We start from the raw sequence: 14,987 nt of genomic DNA, 5'->3' as shown, positions 1-14,987 counted from the left end.
TTGTCAAGAAAGCTGCCTGGCCCAGGACTCACCCTTCAGGGCAGTGGGCTCCCTTCTGACCCAGGGCAGGTCTAGAAATGCCATCCAAGAGTCAAGTACTGGAATCAGGAACCCTAAGAGCCCTCTTGGTGCTCTGCCATGCTGGTACCTAAGGTGCAAGACAAAATGCCCTTTACTTTTCTCAAGCAGGAGTTTTGTCCTGTAGTTATCACTACTGGTAATGTGCTGAGTCTCTCTCACCTGAAGCCCACAAGTCTCAGAAGCTCATCTAAGGACCTCGATGTAGTACCTGGGTATCATTGCTGGTTATTCAGGGTTCAAAGGCTCTTCACTTAGCAGCTGATGAATGCTACCAGGACTGCATCCTTTCCTTCATGGCATCTCAGTCACATGTACCCCAAGTCTACTGTCTCTGAGCCTGGTTCTGCCCTAGGATTTGCCTAAGAGTTGCAGTCCTTGTGACCTAAACTGCCTTTCAAGTTTACTTAGAGACTGTGAGCACTTGGCCCTCAGTGGCAAGGTTTGTGCGCACTCAAGTTTGGACTGCTGGGATTGGCAATTCCCCTCTCGCTAGGGCTGGTTTAAATGCTGCCCCTCTGGGCGGGCATCAGCTGAGTTTGGTCTGGTTTTCCTTTCTGCTCCAGCAGAGCAGCACTCAGTTCATGCCCCACTCTTGCTGTGTTCTTCCTCCCCCAGTGCCTAGAGATGCTCTCTGCACCACACTTTGGAGGGGTGGCCTTGGCGATTCAGGACTTTAAAAAAAATCTCTTCAGTGCCTCTTTCAGTGATATGAAGTTAAAACCAGTTACTATGAGAGCTTACTTTACTTTTGGTTTTTATGAAGGTGTTTTTTCTGTGCAGTTTTTGTTGGTGTCCTTGTGATTGGGGTATGATCGGTGAGCCTTCTATTCGGCCATCTTGCTCCACCTTCTACATTCATAAAATTTGTAAAGCTCACCAAGGTATTAAGCCTAGTATCCATTAGTTATTTCTCCTGATCCTCTCCCTCCTCCTACCCTCCACTCTTTAATAGACCCCAGTGGGTGTTGTTTCTCTCCATGTGATCATATGTTCTTATCATTTAGCTCCCACTTATAAGTGACAACAAGTGGTATTTGGTTTTCTGTTGTTGTGTTAGTTTTCTAAGGATTATGGCCTCCAGCTCCATCCATGCCCCTATGAAGGACATGATCTTGTTCTTTTTTATGGCTGCATAGTATTCTATGATGTATATGTACCACATTTTCTTTATCCAGTTTTATATCTGGGTGATAGGAATAATCTGTACAACAAATCCCCATGACACAAGTTTACCTATGTAACATACCTGCACATGTATCCCTGAATTCAAAATAAAAGTTAAAAAAATCGTATAGATAAAAATCAGTGTAATTGAGATATCCATCATCTAAATATTTGTCTTTTTTTCTGCTAGAACCATTCAAATTATTCTCCTCTAGGTATTTAAAAAATACTATAGATTATTGTGAACCATAGTCATCCTACTAATTGATCAAACATTAGGTCTTATTTCTTCCATGAAACTGTGTGTTTGTATCCATTAATCAATCTTTCTTTGCTCTTCCCTCACCCCTGTACTTTCTGGCCTCTATAACCACCAATCTGCTCCCTATCTACATGAGATCCACATTTTGAGTTCCCACATATAAGTGAGAATATGCAATATTTGTCTTTCTGTGTCTGGCTTATTTAGATGAATATAACGACCTCCAGTTCCATTCATATTGCTGGAAAGGAAAAGATTTTGTTGTTACTATTTTTTTTATAGCTGAGTAGTATTCCATAGTGTATATCACATTTTCTTTATCTGTTCATTGGCAGAAGTTTAAGAACCAACGAAAAATTCAGCATCCACAAAAAATGACACTAGGCCCATTGGAAGAGGGCAACTCTGGATCAGGCTTCTGCAGTTCCTTGGTACATCTGGCATTCCTTTCATTTATCATTAATTTCCAGCAGCCCCACATGCTTACAAAGATTCCTGTTTCTGTGTTGCTTGGGCTTGAGAAGAGCACTATGGCCCTAACTAGTATGTTAAAATATTGTAATACTTTTAATTTTTATGAAGATGAAACTACCTTGAAGTCATATAAGTTAAATTTTCCTATATTTTATTTTAAAATATATATTCAGAAAAATAGGAGGTTGCCTACATTTTGTTCTTGGGCCATAGATTTTATCTCTACTACTAATGACAACCATGCAATTTTCTAGAGAAAACTTTAACTTAAATCGGTGCAATATTATCATATGGTTCTTTATAAGATTTTAAATTTGCTGATGCATTATGAATCTACCAATGATTAACATGACTGATTAACATGACTTATACCTTCCTATTAAATGATATGTTGTAACATATATTCACTTACTTATGCTGAGAGATTCATTCTGTAGAAATGTCCTTCTGTTGAAAAATCTTGCTAATATAATGATGTATATTTCTTTTCAGGTTTTTTTTTATTGTACTTTGTTTTAGGGTACATGTGCACAATGTGCAGATTTGTTACATATGTATCCATGTGCCATGTTGGTGTGCTGCACCCATTAACTCGTCATTTAGCATTAGGTATGTCTCCTAATGCTATCCCTCCTCCCTCCCCCCACCCCACAACAGTCCCCTGAGTGTGATGTTCCCCTTCCTGTGTCCGTGTTTTCTCATTGTTCAGTTCCCACCTATGAGTGAGAACATGCGGTGTTTGGTTTTTTGTCCTTGTGATAGTTTACTGAGAATGATGATTTCCAGTTTCATCCATGTCCGTACAAAGGACATGAACTCATCCTTTTTTATGGTTGCATAGTATTCCATGGTGTATATGTGCCACATTTTCTTAATCCAGTCTATCGTTGTTGGACCTTTGGGTTGGTTCCAAGTCTTTGCTATTGTGAATAGTGCCGCAATAAACATATGTGTGCATGTATCTTTATAGCAGCATGATTTATAGTCCTTTGGGTATATACCCAGTAATGGGATGGCTGGGTCAAATGGTATTTCTAGTTCTAGATCCCTGAGGAATCGCCACACTGACTTCCACAATGGTTGAACTAGTTTACAGTCCCACCAACAGTGTAAAAGTGTTCCTATTTCTCCACATCCTCTTCAGCACCTGTTGTTTCCTGACTTTTTAATGATGGCCATTCTAACTGGTGTGAGATGGTATCTCATTGTGGTTCTGATTTGCATTTCTCTGATGGCCAGTGATGATGAGCATTTTTTCATGTGTTTTTTGGCTGCATAAATGTCTTCTTTTGAGAAGTGTCTGTTCATATCCTTTGCCCACTTTTTGATGGGGTTGTTTGTTTTTTTCTAGTAAATTTGTTTGAGTTCATTGTAGATTCTGGATATTAGCCCTTTGTCAGATGAGTAGGTTGCAAAAATTTTCTCCCATTCTGTAGGTTGTCTGTTCACTCTGATGGTAGTTTCTTTTGCTGTGCAGAGCACTTTAGTTTAATGAGATCCCATTTGTCAATTTTGGCTTTTGTTGCCATTGCTTTTGGTGTTTTAGACATGAAGTCCTTGCCCATGCCTATGTCCTGAATGGTATTGCCTAGGTTTTCTTCTAGGATTTTTATGGTTTTAGGTCTAACATGTAAGTCTTTAATCCATCTTGAATTAATTTTTGTATAAGGTGTAAGGAAGGGGTCCAGTTTCAGCTTTCTACATATGGCTAGCCAGTTTTCCCAGCACCATTTATTAAATAGGGAATCCTTTCCCCATTTCTTGTTTTTGTCAGGTTTGTCAAAGATCAGATGATTGTAGATGTGTGGTAGTATTTCTGAGGGCTCTGTTCTGTTCCATTGGTCTATATCTCTGTTTTGGTACCAGTACCATGCTGTTTTGGTTACTGTAGCCTTGTAGTATAGTTTGAAGTCAGTTAGCATGATGCTTCCAGCTTTGTTCTTTTGGCTTAGGATTGTCTTGGCAATGTGGGCTCTTTTTTGGTTCCATATGAACTTTTTTACTTGAGATTTTTAGGTATACAAAATAGGGCTACCTATGTGGTACTGATGACTACCTTGTTCTTGATCTTTTCCATGTAGTGTACATACCTGCTCAATAGTACTTTGGTAGCCAATGTACCAAGTGCAACCATACTAGAGTTTGATCAACACTTCTCTTAAAATTTATATTGTACTTTTACTGGAGGAAGGTAGGTTTTGAAAAGAATTCTTTTAGTTCACTTGCCCTCCTTAATTCTTAACTGTTCATCTACACCATCTACTTTAAGAGTGGGTTTCATAGTTTAGTCCCAGCAGTGGAGGGCATACTTCATCGTAGGTAGGCATCCTTCCCACTCCCCCTACCCCCCAAAAAATGTTTGTGAACAAAAAGAAAATGTTGGTGAAAAAGCTTTCATAATATTTATCTCTAAAAAAGAATTACGTTTGCATTAATAGTGGACTATTAACAAGGTGCTGTTGATCCCTGATAGTTGAGAAGGAAAAAGAATTTTAATTTTTTAAAGGAAGCAACCAAGATTTCACCAGTCCTTTTATGCAGTGGATCTCAGTGGACAAAGCTATGAAGACAGCACAAAGTGCACACAAGAAATCGTTTTTTATTGATTGTAAAAATAATAATAAAGAGCTAGAGAGTGAAAACAAAACTCGGAGCTTTAATAAATAGACATTTATTAAGTAACTACTGTGGGTAAAGGCACTGTGCTGAGCACTGCAGAAGATACAAAAACAACTGTAATCTTTTGTCACTGCCTTTTAGGAAATTACAGTCATTGAGGGTGGGGATATGACAAATATATGTAATTATAATATACATAATAATGCATTAAAGATTTCCATAAAGGAAATAGATATAAATGGCTTAAAGTGTTCAGGAAAAAAAAGAACATCTGGTTGCATATGTGTTTAGGACTTAGGGGCACTGCTGACATTAGAGATATGAGATCTCTGTTGAGTCTAAAGATGTATGTCATTTAAATCGTAAAGATGGGCAGAGGTGCAGAGGTGAGAAAGCACAGTTGAGGAAATGACCAGTATCCTGTATCAAGGAATACAGATCATTAGTTTGGGGAATAAATAGCTGATAAAGCTAGAAAGACAGGATAGGGAAAGTTACAGATATTTCTTATATATTTTTATCCTCTTATTTTTAGCTATGTATATATATATATATTTTGGCTGACTCCTCATATCTTCTCTTTTTTCTTTGCACTTACAAAAAAAACTATCAAACAATCATTTTGCTTAATTGTAGGGTCATTTAAATGTATGTTAGTCAATTGTCTGTGATATGTGATCAAAAATCACTGCAATGAAATAGTAGTACTCAGGAGTCTCCAGTGGAGCAAGTTTTAGAGAATCAAAAAAGAGAAAAAGAATAATAGCTAAGCTTTAAATATATGGATGTGAAACCAGGTGGTTTTCGATGGCAACATTTTTCTCTGCAGGCATATAGTTTTGATGTGATGCCTTTTAACTTCTAGTGTATTAAAGAGAAAACCTGAGTTGAAACAGATCAGTAATTAGGTTTTTTTCCAGTCTCTTTACTTTAAGGAAGAAAGTAGGCTACTCTGTATGTCTGGTTAGTTTATTTTTGGCTCACATTACAGTTGTTCAGCTTTGAGACATTTCATGTTTAGATTAAGCATGCCTTTGGGCAAATTTGATTTTTATCAGAGTATTTTCAAACCATGTTGCAGTCACAAAGATAAAGATATAAGAGCTATTTTCTGATCATCGTTCATAAGATAATGCTAGTGCCTTTGTTAATTTTAGAGGCGAGGTCTTGGATAGTGTAATTGTTGTCATTGTTATAGCATAGATAAGTTATAATCAAGCACTTGCTAGTTAGAATTATAAAAAGCCATAAATGATTAGAATTGTCAAAGCTTGATTATTACTCTTATTGTTAATAATAAACCTACTTTTAAATTTAAATCATATTTACTTTAGGTATGAGTTTAATTTGTTAATTTAAAAATGATTTTTTAAATGCCAGATTAGATGAATTTCCTTTATGATGGAATCAGTTTATTTATTTTCATGGTTCCTGGGTTCAAGTTTGTATAACCTTGCAAAAAGTACTTAACCCCTCTCTATTCAGCTCTCTCATCTTATTTTTTTGTTTCTGTTTTAAAAATAATAATTTATTTTTATGGATACATAATAATCGTACATATTCATGGGGTACATGTGATATTTTGATACATGCATGTAATGTATAATGATAAAATCAGAGTATTAAAGATATTCATTACCTCAAACGTTTATCATTTCTTTGTGTTGGGAACATTTTAAATATTTTCTTCTAGCTACTTTGAAATATACAATAAATTACGTTGACTATAGTCACCATACTGTGCTATTAAATACTAAAACTAATTTATTTTATTTAATTGTATGTTTGTACCCATTAAACAACCTTTTTTCATTCCTCCCCTACTCTTCCCAGCCTCTGATAACTGTTTTTCTTTCTACCTTCATGAGATACACTTTTTTAGGTCTCATATGTGAGTGAGATCATGCAATATTTATCTTTCTGTGCTTAGATTATTTCAGTTAACATGTTCTCCTCCAGTGCAATTCATGTTGCTGCAAGTGACAGGATTTCATTCTTCTTTATGGCTAAAGAGTATTTCATTGTGTAAATATATCACATTTTCTTTATCCATTCATCTGTTGATAGACCCTTAGGTTGATTCCATATCTTGGTGATTGTGAATAGTGCTGCAATAAACAAGGGAGCGCAGGTATCCCTTTGGTATTTTGATTTCCTTTCCTTTGGATAAATACCCAGTAGTAGAATTGCTGGATCATCTAATAGTTCCATTATTAGTTTTTTGAGAAATTTCTATACTGCTTCTTGTAATGGCTATACTAATTTGTGTTCCCAACAACAGTATATAAGTCTCCTGTTCTCAGCATCCTTGCAAGCATCTGCTATTTTTTGTCTTTTTGATAATAGCGATTTTAACTAGAGTGAAATGATAGCACATTGTGCTTTTAATTTGCGTTTTCTTGATGATTAGTGATGTTGAGCATTTAAAAAATATACCTGTTGGTCATTTGTCTTCTTTTGAGAAATGTTTACTCAGATCCTTTGCCCACTTTATAATGGGGTTATTTGTTTTTTTGGTGGGGTTTTTTTTTTTTTTTTTTTGCTATTGAGTTGTGGGATTCCTTATATATTCTGAATATTAGTCTTTTATCAAATCAGTAGTTTGGATATATTTTCTCACATTTACAGGTTGTCTCGTTGTTCTGTTGATTATATACTTCGCTGTGCAGAAACTTTTTAGTTAGATATAGTCCCATTTGTCTATTTTAATTTTTGTTTTCTGTACCTTTGAAGTCATAGTCATAAAATCTTTGCCGGAAGTGTTTCTGCAATGTAATCTTCTAATATTTTTATAGTTTGTAATTTGATCCATTTGCATTTTAAGTATCTAATCCATTCTGAGTTGCTTTTTGTATATGTGGAGAGATATGCCAGAGAATCTAGTTCCTTTCTTCTGCATATGAATATCCAATTTTCCCAGCATTATTTATTGAAGAGGGTCACCCTTACCCAATGTGTTCTTGGAAAGTGTCATAAATCAGTTGAGTGTAAATATGTGGATTTATTTCTAAGCCCTCTGTTCTGTTCAATTGGTGTATGTGTCTGGTTTTGTGCCGGTACTATGCTGTTTTGCTTACTATTGCATTTTAGTATAATTAGAAGTCAGATAATGTGATGCCTTCAGATTTGTTCTTTTGCTCATGACTGCTTTGATTATTCAGGGGTTTTTTTTGTGTTTCCATATAAATTTTAGGTTATTTTCTATATCTGTGAAGAATCTTATTGGTATTTTGATAGGGATTGCCTTGACTCTGTACATTGCTTTGGATAGTATGGACATTTTAACGATATTGATTCTTGCAAGCCATGAATATGGATATCTTTCTTTTTTTTGGTGTTCTTTCTATTTATTTCATCAATTTTTTTTTCCACTCCTTATCCAATTTTATCAAAAATAGAGATTAGGGCAATGTGACATAACAGCATTAAGCACCAAACCATTTGACAGGGATTCCTTTCAAAAGCGAAAACCAGTGTACGATTATATAGCTTCTCCACTAACCTTTGTTACCAACAGCCACTTAATCTAATCCTAAAGACTGAGTACAATATTCTTTCTACAATACTTTGAACACTCACTTCAATTTATACCATAATTTCTAAATGTACCTCTCTCTGTCTTCTGAAAGAGAACATTTCATCAGAAAACGAATGGGGTCTTTTGCCTGTCTGATGGTCTCACACCTTCACAACAGCTACAAATCCTTGGACCAGCCAGAGACAGACCAACTCCAGGGTTCTCTGACAACAGAAGTCCTGGAAACGCTCTGCACTCAAAACAAACCCCTATACCACCCAAAGGTAGGGGGATTGTTTCAGGTTGGGGAAGCTAAAAGAAATTGAACCTAAACTCTTCATCAGGAACGTCCAGAGTGGCTTTGGCTGTCCACGTAGGGCGAGGCCTGCAGACCCTTCGGCTCTTCTTTCTGGTGGCTCCATCTACAGGCTGCACCTGGGCTGAATAAGCAGCAGCTCTGAGAGCCCGCAGGGCCTCACGCCATTCGGCTTCCATCTGAGCCCTATAGTCTCCAAATAAGGAGTGCATCAGCTGCCTCTTCCGAGGCAGGGGCGTTCTTCTGCTGCGCAGGGTTCAAATTGCTCCAATAGCCTGCTCTTTCTGTTTCGGGGTGGGTTTCTGCCTCTTGAGGCCTAGCTCCAGATGCTCCACACACCAAGCCAATTCCTGGGCCAACTGTTGTGCCTGGGCCTCAGCGCTTAGGGGAACTTCTTCTGGGGCGGGTTTCTCTGAGGCCTTCTCGCCTCCATTTGCCACAGAGGCCCTGTTCCGGGTTTTCTTCTTATTCTTTTGTTTTTTCGACGCTGCGCCGCCTTCATCGCCTAACGGGTGAGCTCTGGAGTCAGCGTTACTGCACGTAGGTTACCCGCCCTGCGCCGCAGTCGCCACCGGAACTATCATCATCAATGTTTTATAGTTTTCTTGTGAGCTTTCACTTCTTTGGATAAGTTTATTCCTAGGTATTTGTTTTGTTTGTATCTATTATAAATGGAATTACTTTATTGGTTTCTTTTTCAAATTGTTTGCTGTTGGTATATAGACATGCTACTGATTTTTGTATGTTGATATTCTATCCTGTAGCTTTAATGAATTTATTCATCAGTTCTAATAAGTTTTTGGCGGAGTCCTTGGTTTTTTTATATATAAAATTATTTCACCTGCAAAGAGTAACAATTTGGCTTCCTTATTTTCAATCTGGACATCTTTTATTTTTTTCTTTATCCTGATTGTTGTGGCTAGAATTTCCAGTACTATGTTGAAGAAAAATAGTGAAAATTGGCATCCTTGTCTTTTTCCAGTTCTTAGAGGAAAGGCTTTCAGCTTTTTCCCATTCAGTATGATATTAGCTGTGGGTTTGTGATATATGGTCTCTATTAGGTTGAGATATGTTCCTTCTATGCCTAATATGTTGAGGGTTTTTATCATGAAAGGATGTGGAATTTTATCAAACACTTTTTCTGCATCTATTGAGGCGGGTACTTTTTTTGTCGTTTATTTTATTGATGTGATGTATCATTTATTGATTTGTGTATGTTGAGTTAGTCTTGTATACATAGGATAAATCTCCCCTTGATCATGGTATATTATTGTTGAGTAACTTTTTCATATATGTTTGTCAGGGATATTGGCCTGTAGGTTTTTTGTTTCTTTGTTTGTTTTTGGTCGTGTCTTCGATTTTGGTATCAGGGTCATGCTGCCCTCTTAGAATAAGTAAGAAAAAATGTCTTTTAATTTTTGGAAGAGTTTCAAAAGAATTGGTGTTAGTTTTTCTTTAAAAGCTTGGTGGAATTCAGCAGTAAAGCCGTCTGGTCTTGTGATTTCCTTTGTTGGGAGAATTTGTATTACTGATACTACTTTGTTACTCATTATTGTTCTGTTCAGGTTTTCAATTTCTTCCTATTTCAATCTTGATAGATTGTATATGTCCAGGGATTTACCTATTTCGTCTAGCTTTTCCAATTTGTTAATGTATAACTGTTCATAATAGCCTCCAATGATCTTTTGTATTTCTGCAGTATCAGTGGTAATTTCTCCCTTTTCATTTTGGACTTTTTAAAATTGGGTTTTATTTTAGCTAGTGGAGTATCAATTTGTTTACTTTTTCAAAAAATCAACTTTTCATTTTATTGAGCCTTTGTATTTTTTAGACTATTTTGTTTAGTTCTGCTCTCATCTTTATTATTTCATTTCTTCTACTTTTTGAGGTTGTTTTATTCTTTGCTTTGTAGTTCCTTGAGGTGTATCGTTTTGTTGTTTGTTTGAAATTATTCTACTGTTTTTTACATAGGTGTTTTTTGCTATACACTGCCTTTTATAATTGCTTTTGATGTATCCCATAGATTTTGGTATGTTGTATTTCCACTTTCATTTCTTTTAAGAAACTTTATTTCTTTCTTAATTTCTTCATTGACCTTATGGTTTTTCAGGAGACTATTATTTAATTTTCCAAACAATGTATGTTTAAAATTTCCAAAATTCCTCTTGTTATTGATTTTTAGTTTTATTCCATTGTGTTCTGAGAAGATACTTGGTATGATTTTAATTTTTAAAAATTTTTCAAGACTTGTATTTTTGGCCTAACATATGGTCTATTATAGAGAATGTTGCATGTTCTCATGAGAGCAATGTGTGTACTTTAGCTGTAGGATGAAATGTTCTTTAAATGTTAGGTGCATTTGTTTAAAGCTCATTTAAATCCAATGTTTCTTCATTGATTCTCTCTCCAGATAATCTGTCTAATGCTGAGAGTGAAGTGCTAAAGTCCCCAAAATTATTGTATCGCAGTCTATTTCTCCCTTTTGATCTAAGAGTATTTGCTTGATATATCAGAGTGCTGTGGCATTGTGTGCATGTATATTTAGAATTGTTATATCCTTTTGCTAATTGATCCTGTATATGTCATTTTTTTTTACAGTTTTTGACTTAGTCTCTTTTATTTCTGATGTTAAGTGTAGCTACTTCTGCTCATTTTTGGTTTCCATTTCCGTGAAATATCTTTTTCCATGCCTTCACTTTTAGTCTATATGTGACTTTACAGATAAAATGAGTTTCTTGTGGCAGCTTATAGTTGGGTCATGTTTTCTTATCATTCAGCCAGTCTATATCTTTTAAGTGGGGGAGTTTAATCCATTTGGACTAAAGGCTATTACTGATGGGTGAAGACATTCCTGTCATTTTGCTAACTGTGCTCTGGTTGTTTCATATATCCTTAGTTCATTTCTTCCTCTCTCATTGTTATCTTTGTAGCTTGATAGTTTTCTGTAGTGGTAATGTTTGACTCCTTTCTCATTCTCATTCTTGTGTCTAGTGTAACTGTGGGATTTTATTTTTGTGTTTTTTAAATGATGGTAGATATCATTCTTTTGTTTTCAGATGTAAGACTCCCTTAAGCATATCTTGTAAAGCCAGTCCAGTGGTGAGAAATTCCTTCAGTTTTTTATTTTCTAGGAAAGTATTTAATTAAACTTTTTTTGCATAAAATGAAATTGTCATTGTTTATAATCTCAGGTTCCAAAATTGATCATCCAGGCTTATTGTCTTCCATTCATTTATATTAATGATCATAAACTAACATGCTACAAGTTTTATTTATTGTACACGTTACCAGGAAATGATGCTGTTTGTGTGTCAGTATACTCTTAAATTTAAAGACCTCCAAACTAAAAAAAATTATAGTTTTGTATAATTTTCATGTACTTATTTTGTGTCTTTTATCCCTAAATGAGTGTTCGCTCTACTAATATTAGATAACAAAATTTATTAAATTTTATTTTGTCTTCTTTTACTCTAATAATATTAGTATGTTTATTAAATTTATTTAGTCTTTTTTTCTATCCCTTGTTATGATACTCAAACAATATTTCCTTTTTGTTACTCTATTTACCAGTTAGATTAGATTTTAAAATATTTAGATTAAATGTGAAATAAGAACCTTACTTGTAATTTCCATTTTTCTTTCTTTGGTTCACCGAAGAAATTCTTTCATTATTAAGATGCCACTTCAGCATCATGTTGAAATAGAACTTTTTTATCAATTGTTAATTATAGTTGTTAAGCTTGATATTATCTTTAGAAAAAGATGCCTCTCGCCAAATGTTCATTCAGTGTTGGAAATGAGTATTACTGATGCAAATAACATAAATTACACTCAGACTGTCTCCATTAGGGGGGGATGAACAAGAGTCTCTTGTACATAGATATAACTTGAATTTATGTGAAAATTAATTTTATAACTAATGTACTTCTCTACACTAAGAAATAGACTCGTCAGTCTATAATATCCATTGTGGGTGAGGTCAATTGAATGTCTTTTGGAAAAAAGTATAAAAAATAACAGCCCCCTTGGATGAAATGATCTCCTCTTTGACAAAAATAAACTCAAAGTTTCTCTGCACGACAAGATAAGCCAAGCCAACCTTCTACAATAATCTTGCGTAAAGAACAGAAACAACTCATTATGATTGACTTTAGGTTTGTTTCTAAGAAAGGAGAAGTGCTCTGGTTTAGTGCAGTTACTAAAGTATAAACTTAAAGCTATTTGTAGCCTCTTTCTTTGTTCCTATCCTAAAATTGGAGTGCTTAAAATTTGTAAGGATTACTTAAATTTTAAAATTAAGCGGTATGTAGAAATGCTTAAAGATCTAGGCAAATATCCAGTTTGGAGACTGGAATAACATTTTTGTTGGCAGTATTTTCATTCTATTAACACCCTTGGATGGTTTAATCCCTAGAGGCTGTCTTAATGATGTGTTTACGGAAAGATTGCCAGTCCTATAATCTCAGCTTTATAGTGCAACTGACATTGATGGAAAATAACACAGAAGAAACAGCTGTGTTCTATGTGGCTAAGCTCTGGTAGACAAATAATTTTTAAGTTCCAGGAAATATTAATAATTAGTAATTACTATTGCAGATATAGAATATAGGTATATATGTAGCTGTGCATTTTTGAAAGAGCACAATGAAAAAAAATTGAGGGTATATTATTTTCTCCTGATTAATTTGAACTCAAAGGTAATGCTCTCTTTTCTGTATCAGCATTCCACTGAATAAAAAAATTGTTGAGTGGAAGTGCACAAGACCAGCATATGTAACATTTTCCTACTCAGTTGAGAAAATCATGATGTAGTGAGTCAAACAGACCTTTTCTTCTAATTTGTATCCTTTGGCTTTTGTCAAATTCTTATTCCTAACAATTTCCAGGGCCTGTGGGATAAAGTCAAATTTAGTATTTCTATTTGATACAGATGCTTTTAACCAGAATGTTAATTTCTGATGGAAAGAATTTACTGTATGTATACTTCAGTTCAAATATATAGTTGAGTTTTAAGACAAAGATTCTAGAAACTTTTGTTTGGACTTAAAAATCTCCATCAGATGGAGCCAGTGAGTTACCAACTGGTATAAACATTTCATAAAATGAATTTTCTTTACACTTGTAAATAAGAATGATTTGAAGAATTTATCCAATTAGCACATTCACACAATATCTATTTTTCTCTACTTTTAATTTGGGGAATACTTTTTTATGAATGGAAAATATGATAAAGAAGTAATGAGGTTATTATTAATTCTTCCATTGTTAATGTCATTGTTTGCTAAAAGAATTTAATCTGAATTTTTTATCGTTTGTTTTCTGATTGGTTCCACTCTGAGAGCCCACTCTAGATTTTAAAGATTGTATTTTATTTTTAATTTCTCATAGTGCCTAGTATAGTACATTGAATATAGGATAACGATTATTGGGGTGAATTAATATGACAGTCATGTTCATCTAAAACTTCTGTTGCACTTTTGATAAGGGAAACATTTAGAGGAGAACAATGGGCTCAACTTGGATCATCATACCTGGCTATTCTACAAAATTTCCAAGACTTCGATACAGATTCTTATTTGAAGTTACAAGTTGAAGGTACTCCATCCTATATTACATGTTGGGTACAATATGGGAGATCACCTAGTATTTCACGTATTATTGTGTTTTGGATATATAACTGCATTCATGCTTCTGGCATATTAGGATAGGGACAAGTCCTGAGAGTAGTCTGATAACATATTAAACCACTAAAAGCCTATTTTTGTTGTTTGTTGACTTGGAAATTGCAGTTAAAATGACTTACATGCAGTTGGATAATTATCCTGTTAGTATTCTGTTTACTTGCATGTGTGTAGCATAGATCTGTTACATATGATAACAATTTTCAATGTGGAATGTGAGAAGACCAAGCAGTAGTACTTTAAACAAAGATAGGACTCAGCGTCTGGGCACTTAACTATATTCAGTGTAGCAAATACCATCTTTTCTTTATCCTATCTGAATTTGACATATCTTCCAGGTCACTGTAAGGGGTGTTTTCATGGTACTTTTTCTCTTTGTTTTTTCTCAGTAGTTTAGGAAGTTTGGCTTAAAAAATAATAAACAGGCAAATCATTTAACTAATTAAAATATGGGGAAAGAGACTTTTTCAATTTTAACTCCAGTGATTGCTAAATCAATAACGAAGCACAGAAATTAGAGAATAGAGTTGTTTAGATTAATGAAACCACTTCTTCTTGAATAGGAAGAGTCCTATAAATATGGCAGTTGGTGTTTAAGATTTTTGTTTTTAGTTTTGAAATGTAACTTTTAAATATACATTTTGCTTATCTTGATACAATCACTTTGCTGGGGAGATTGAAAATTGTAATAAACCCAAAAAGAGTTTTGTAAAGAAAAATTTGTCCCAGACGATAGTCAGCCAGTTGAATTCTGTTCCATTAGCACAGAATTAGTACAATGGGAAGAACAGGTTATATCTGTTTTGTCTTTCATATAAAAACACTTTGTTTCTTAAAGCATCATGGATCTCAGTGGGATTTGGTTTTTGCATA

The 14,987-nt window shown here is 34.7% G+C and overlaps 1 protein-coding gene across 1 annotated transcript; it reads right to left on the bottom strand.

Annotated features, from left to right (window-relative positions):
• Positions 1–7,972: 7,972 nt before the first annotated feature.
• On the bottom strand, positions 7,973–8,978 carry LOC129490610 (UPF0488 protein C8orf33-like; the record flags this gene model as incomplete). The annotated part of the gene is given in 1 exon segment (XM_055294481.1): positions 7,973–8,978. A coding segment is annotated over 1 exon segment (549 nt), but the record flags the coding sequence as incomplete, so codon positions are not given.
• Positions 8,979–14,987: the final 6,009 nt, after the last annotated feature.

This window comes from Symphalangus syndactylus, chromosome 9 (assembly GCF_028878055.3).
Source record: "Symphalangus syndactylus isolate Jambi chromosome 9, NHGRI_mSymSyn1-v2.1_pri, whole genome shotgun sequence".
NCBI lineage: Eukaryota > Metazoa > Chordata > Mammalia > Primates > Hylobatidae > Symphalangus > Symphalangus syndactylus.
Note: the sequence above shows the minus strand (reverse complement) of the source record. Positions and strands in the feature narration are given on the sequence as shown.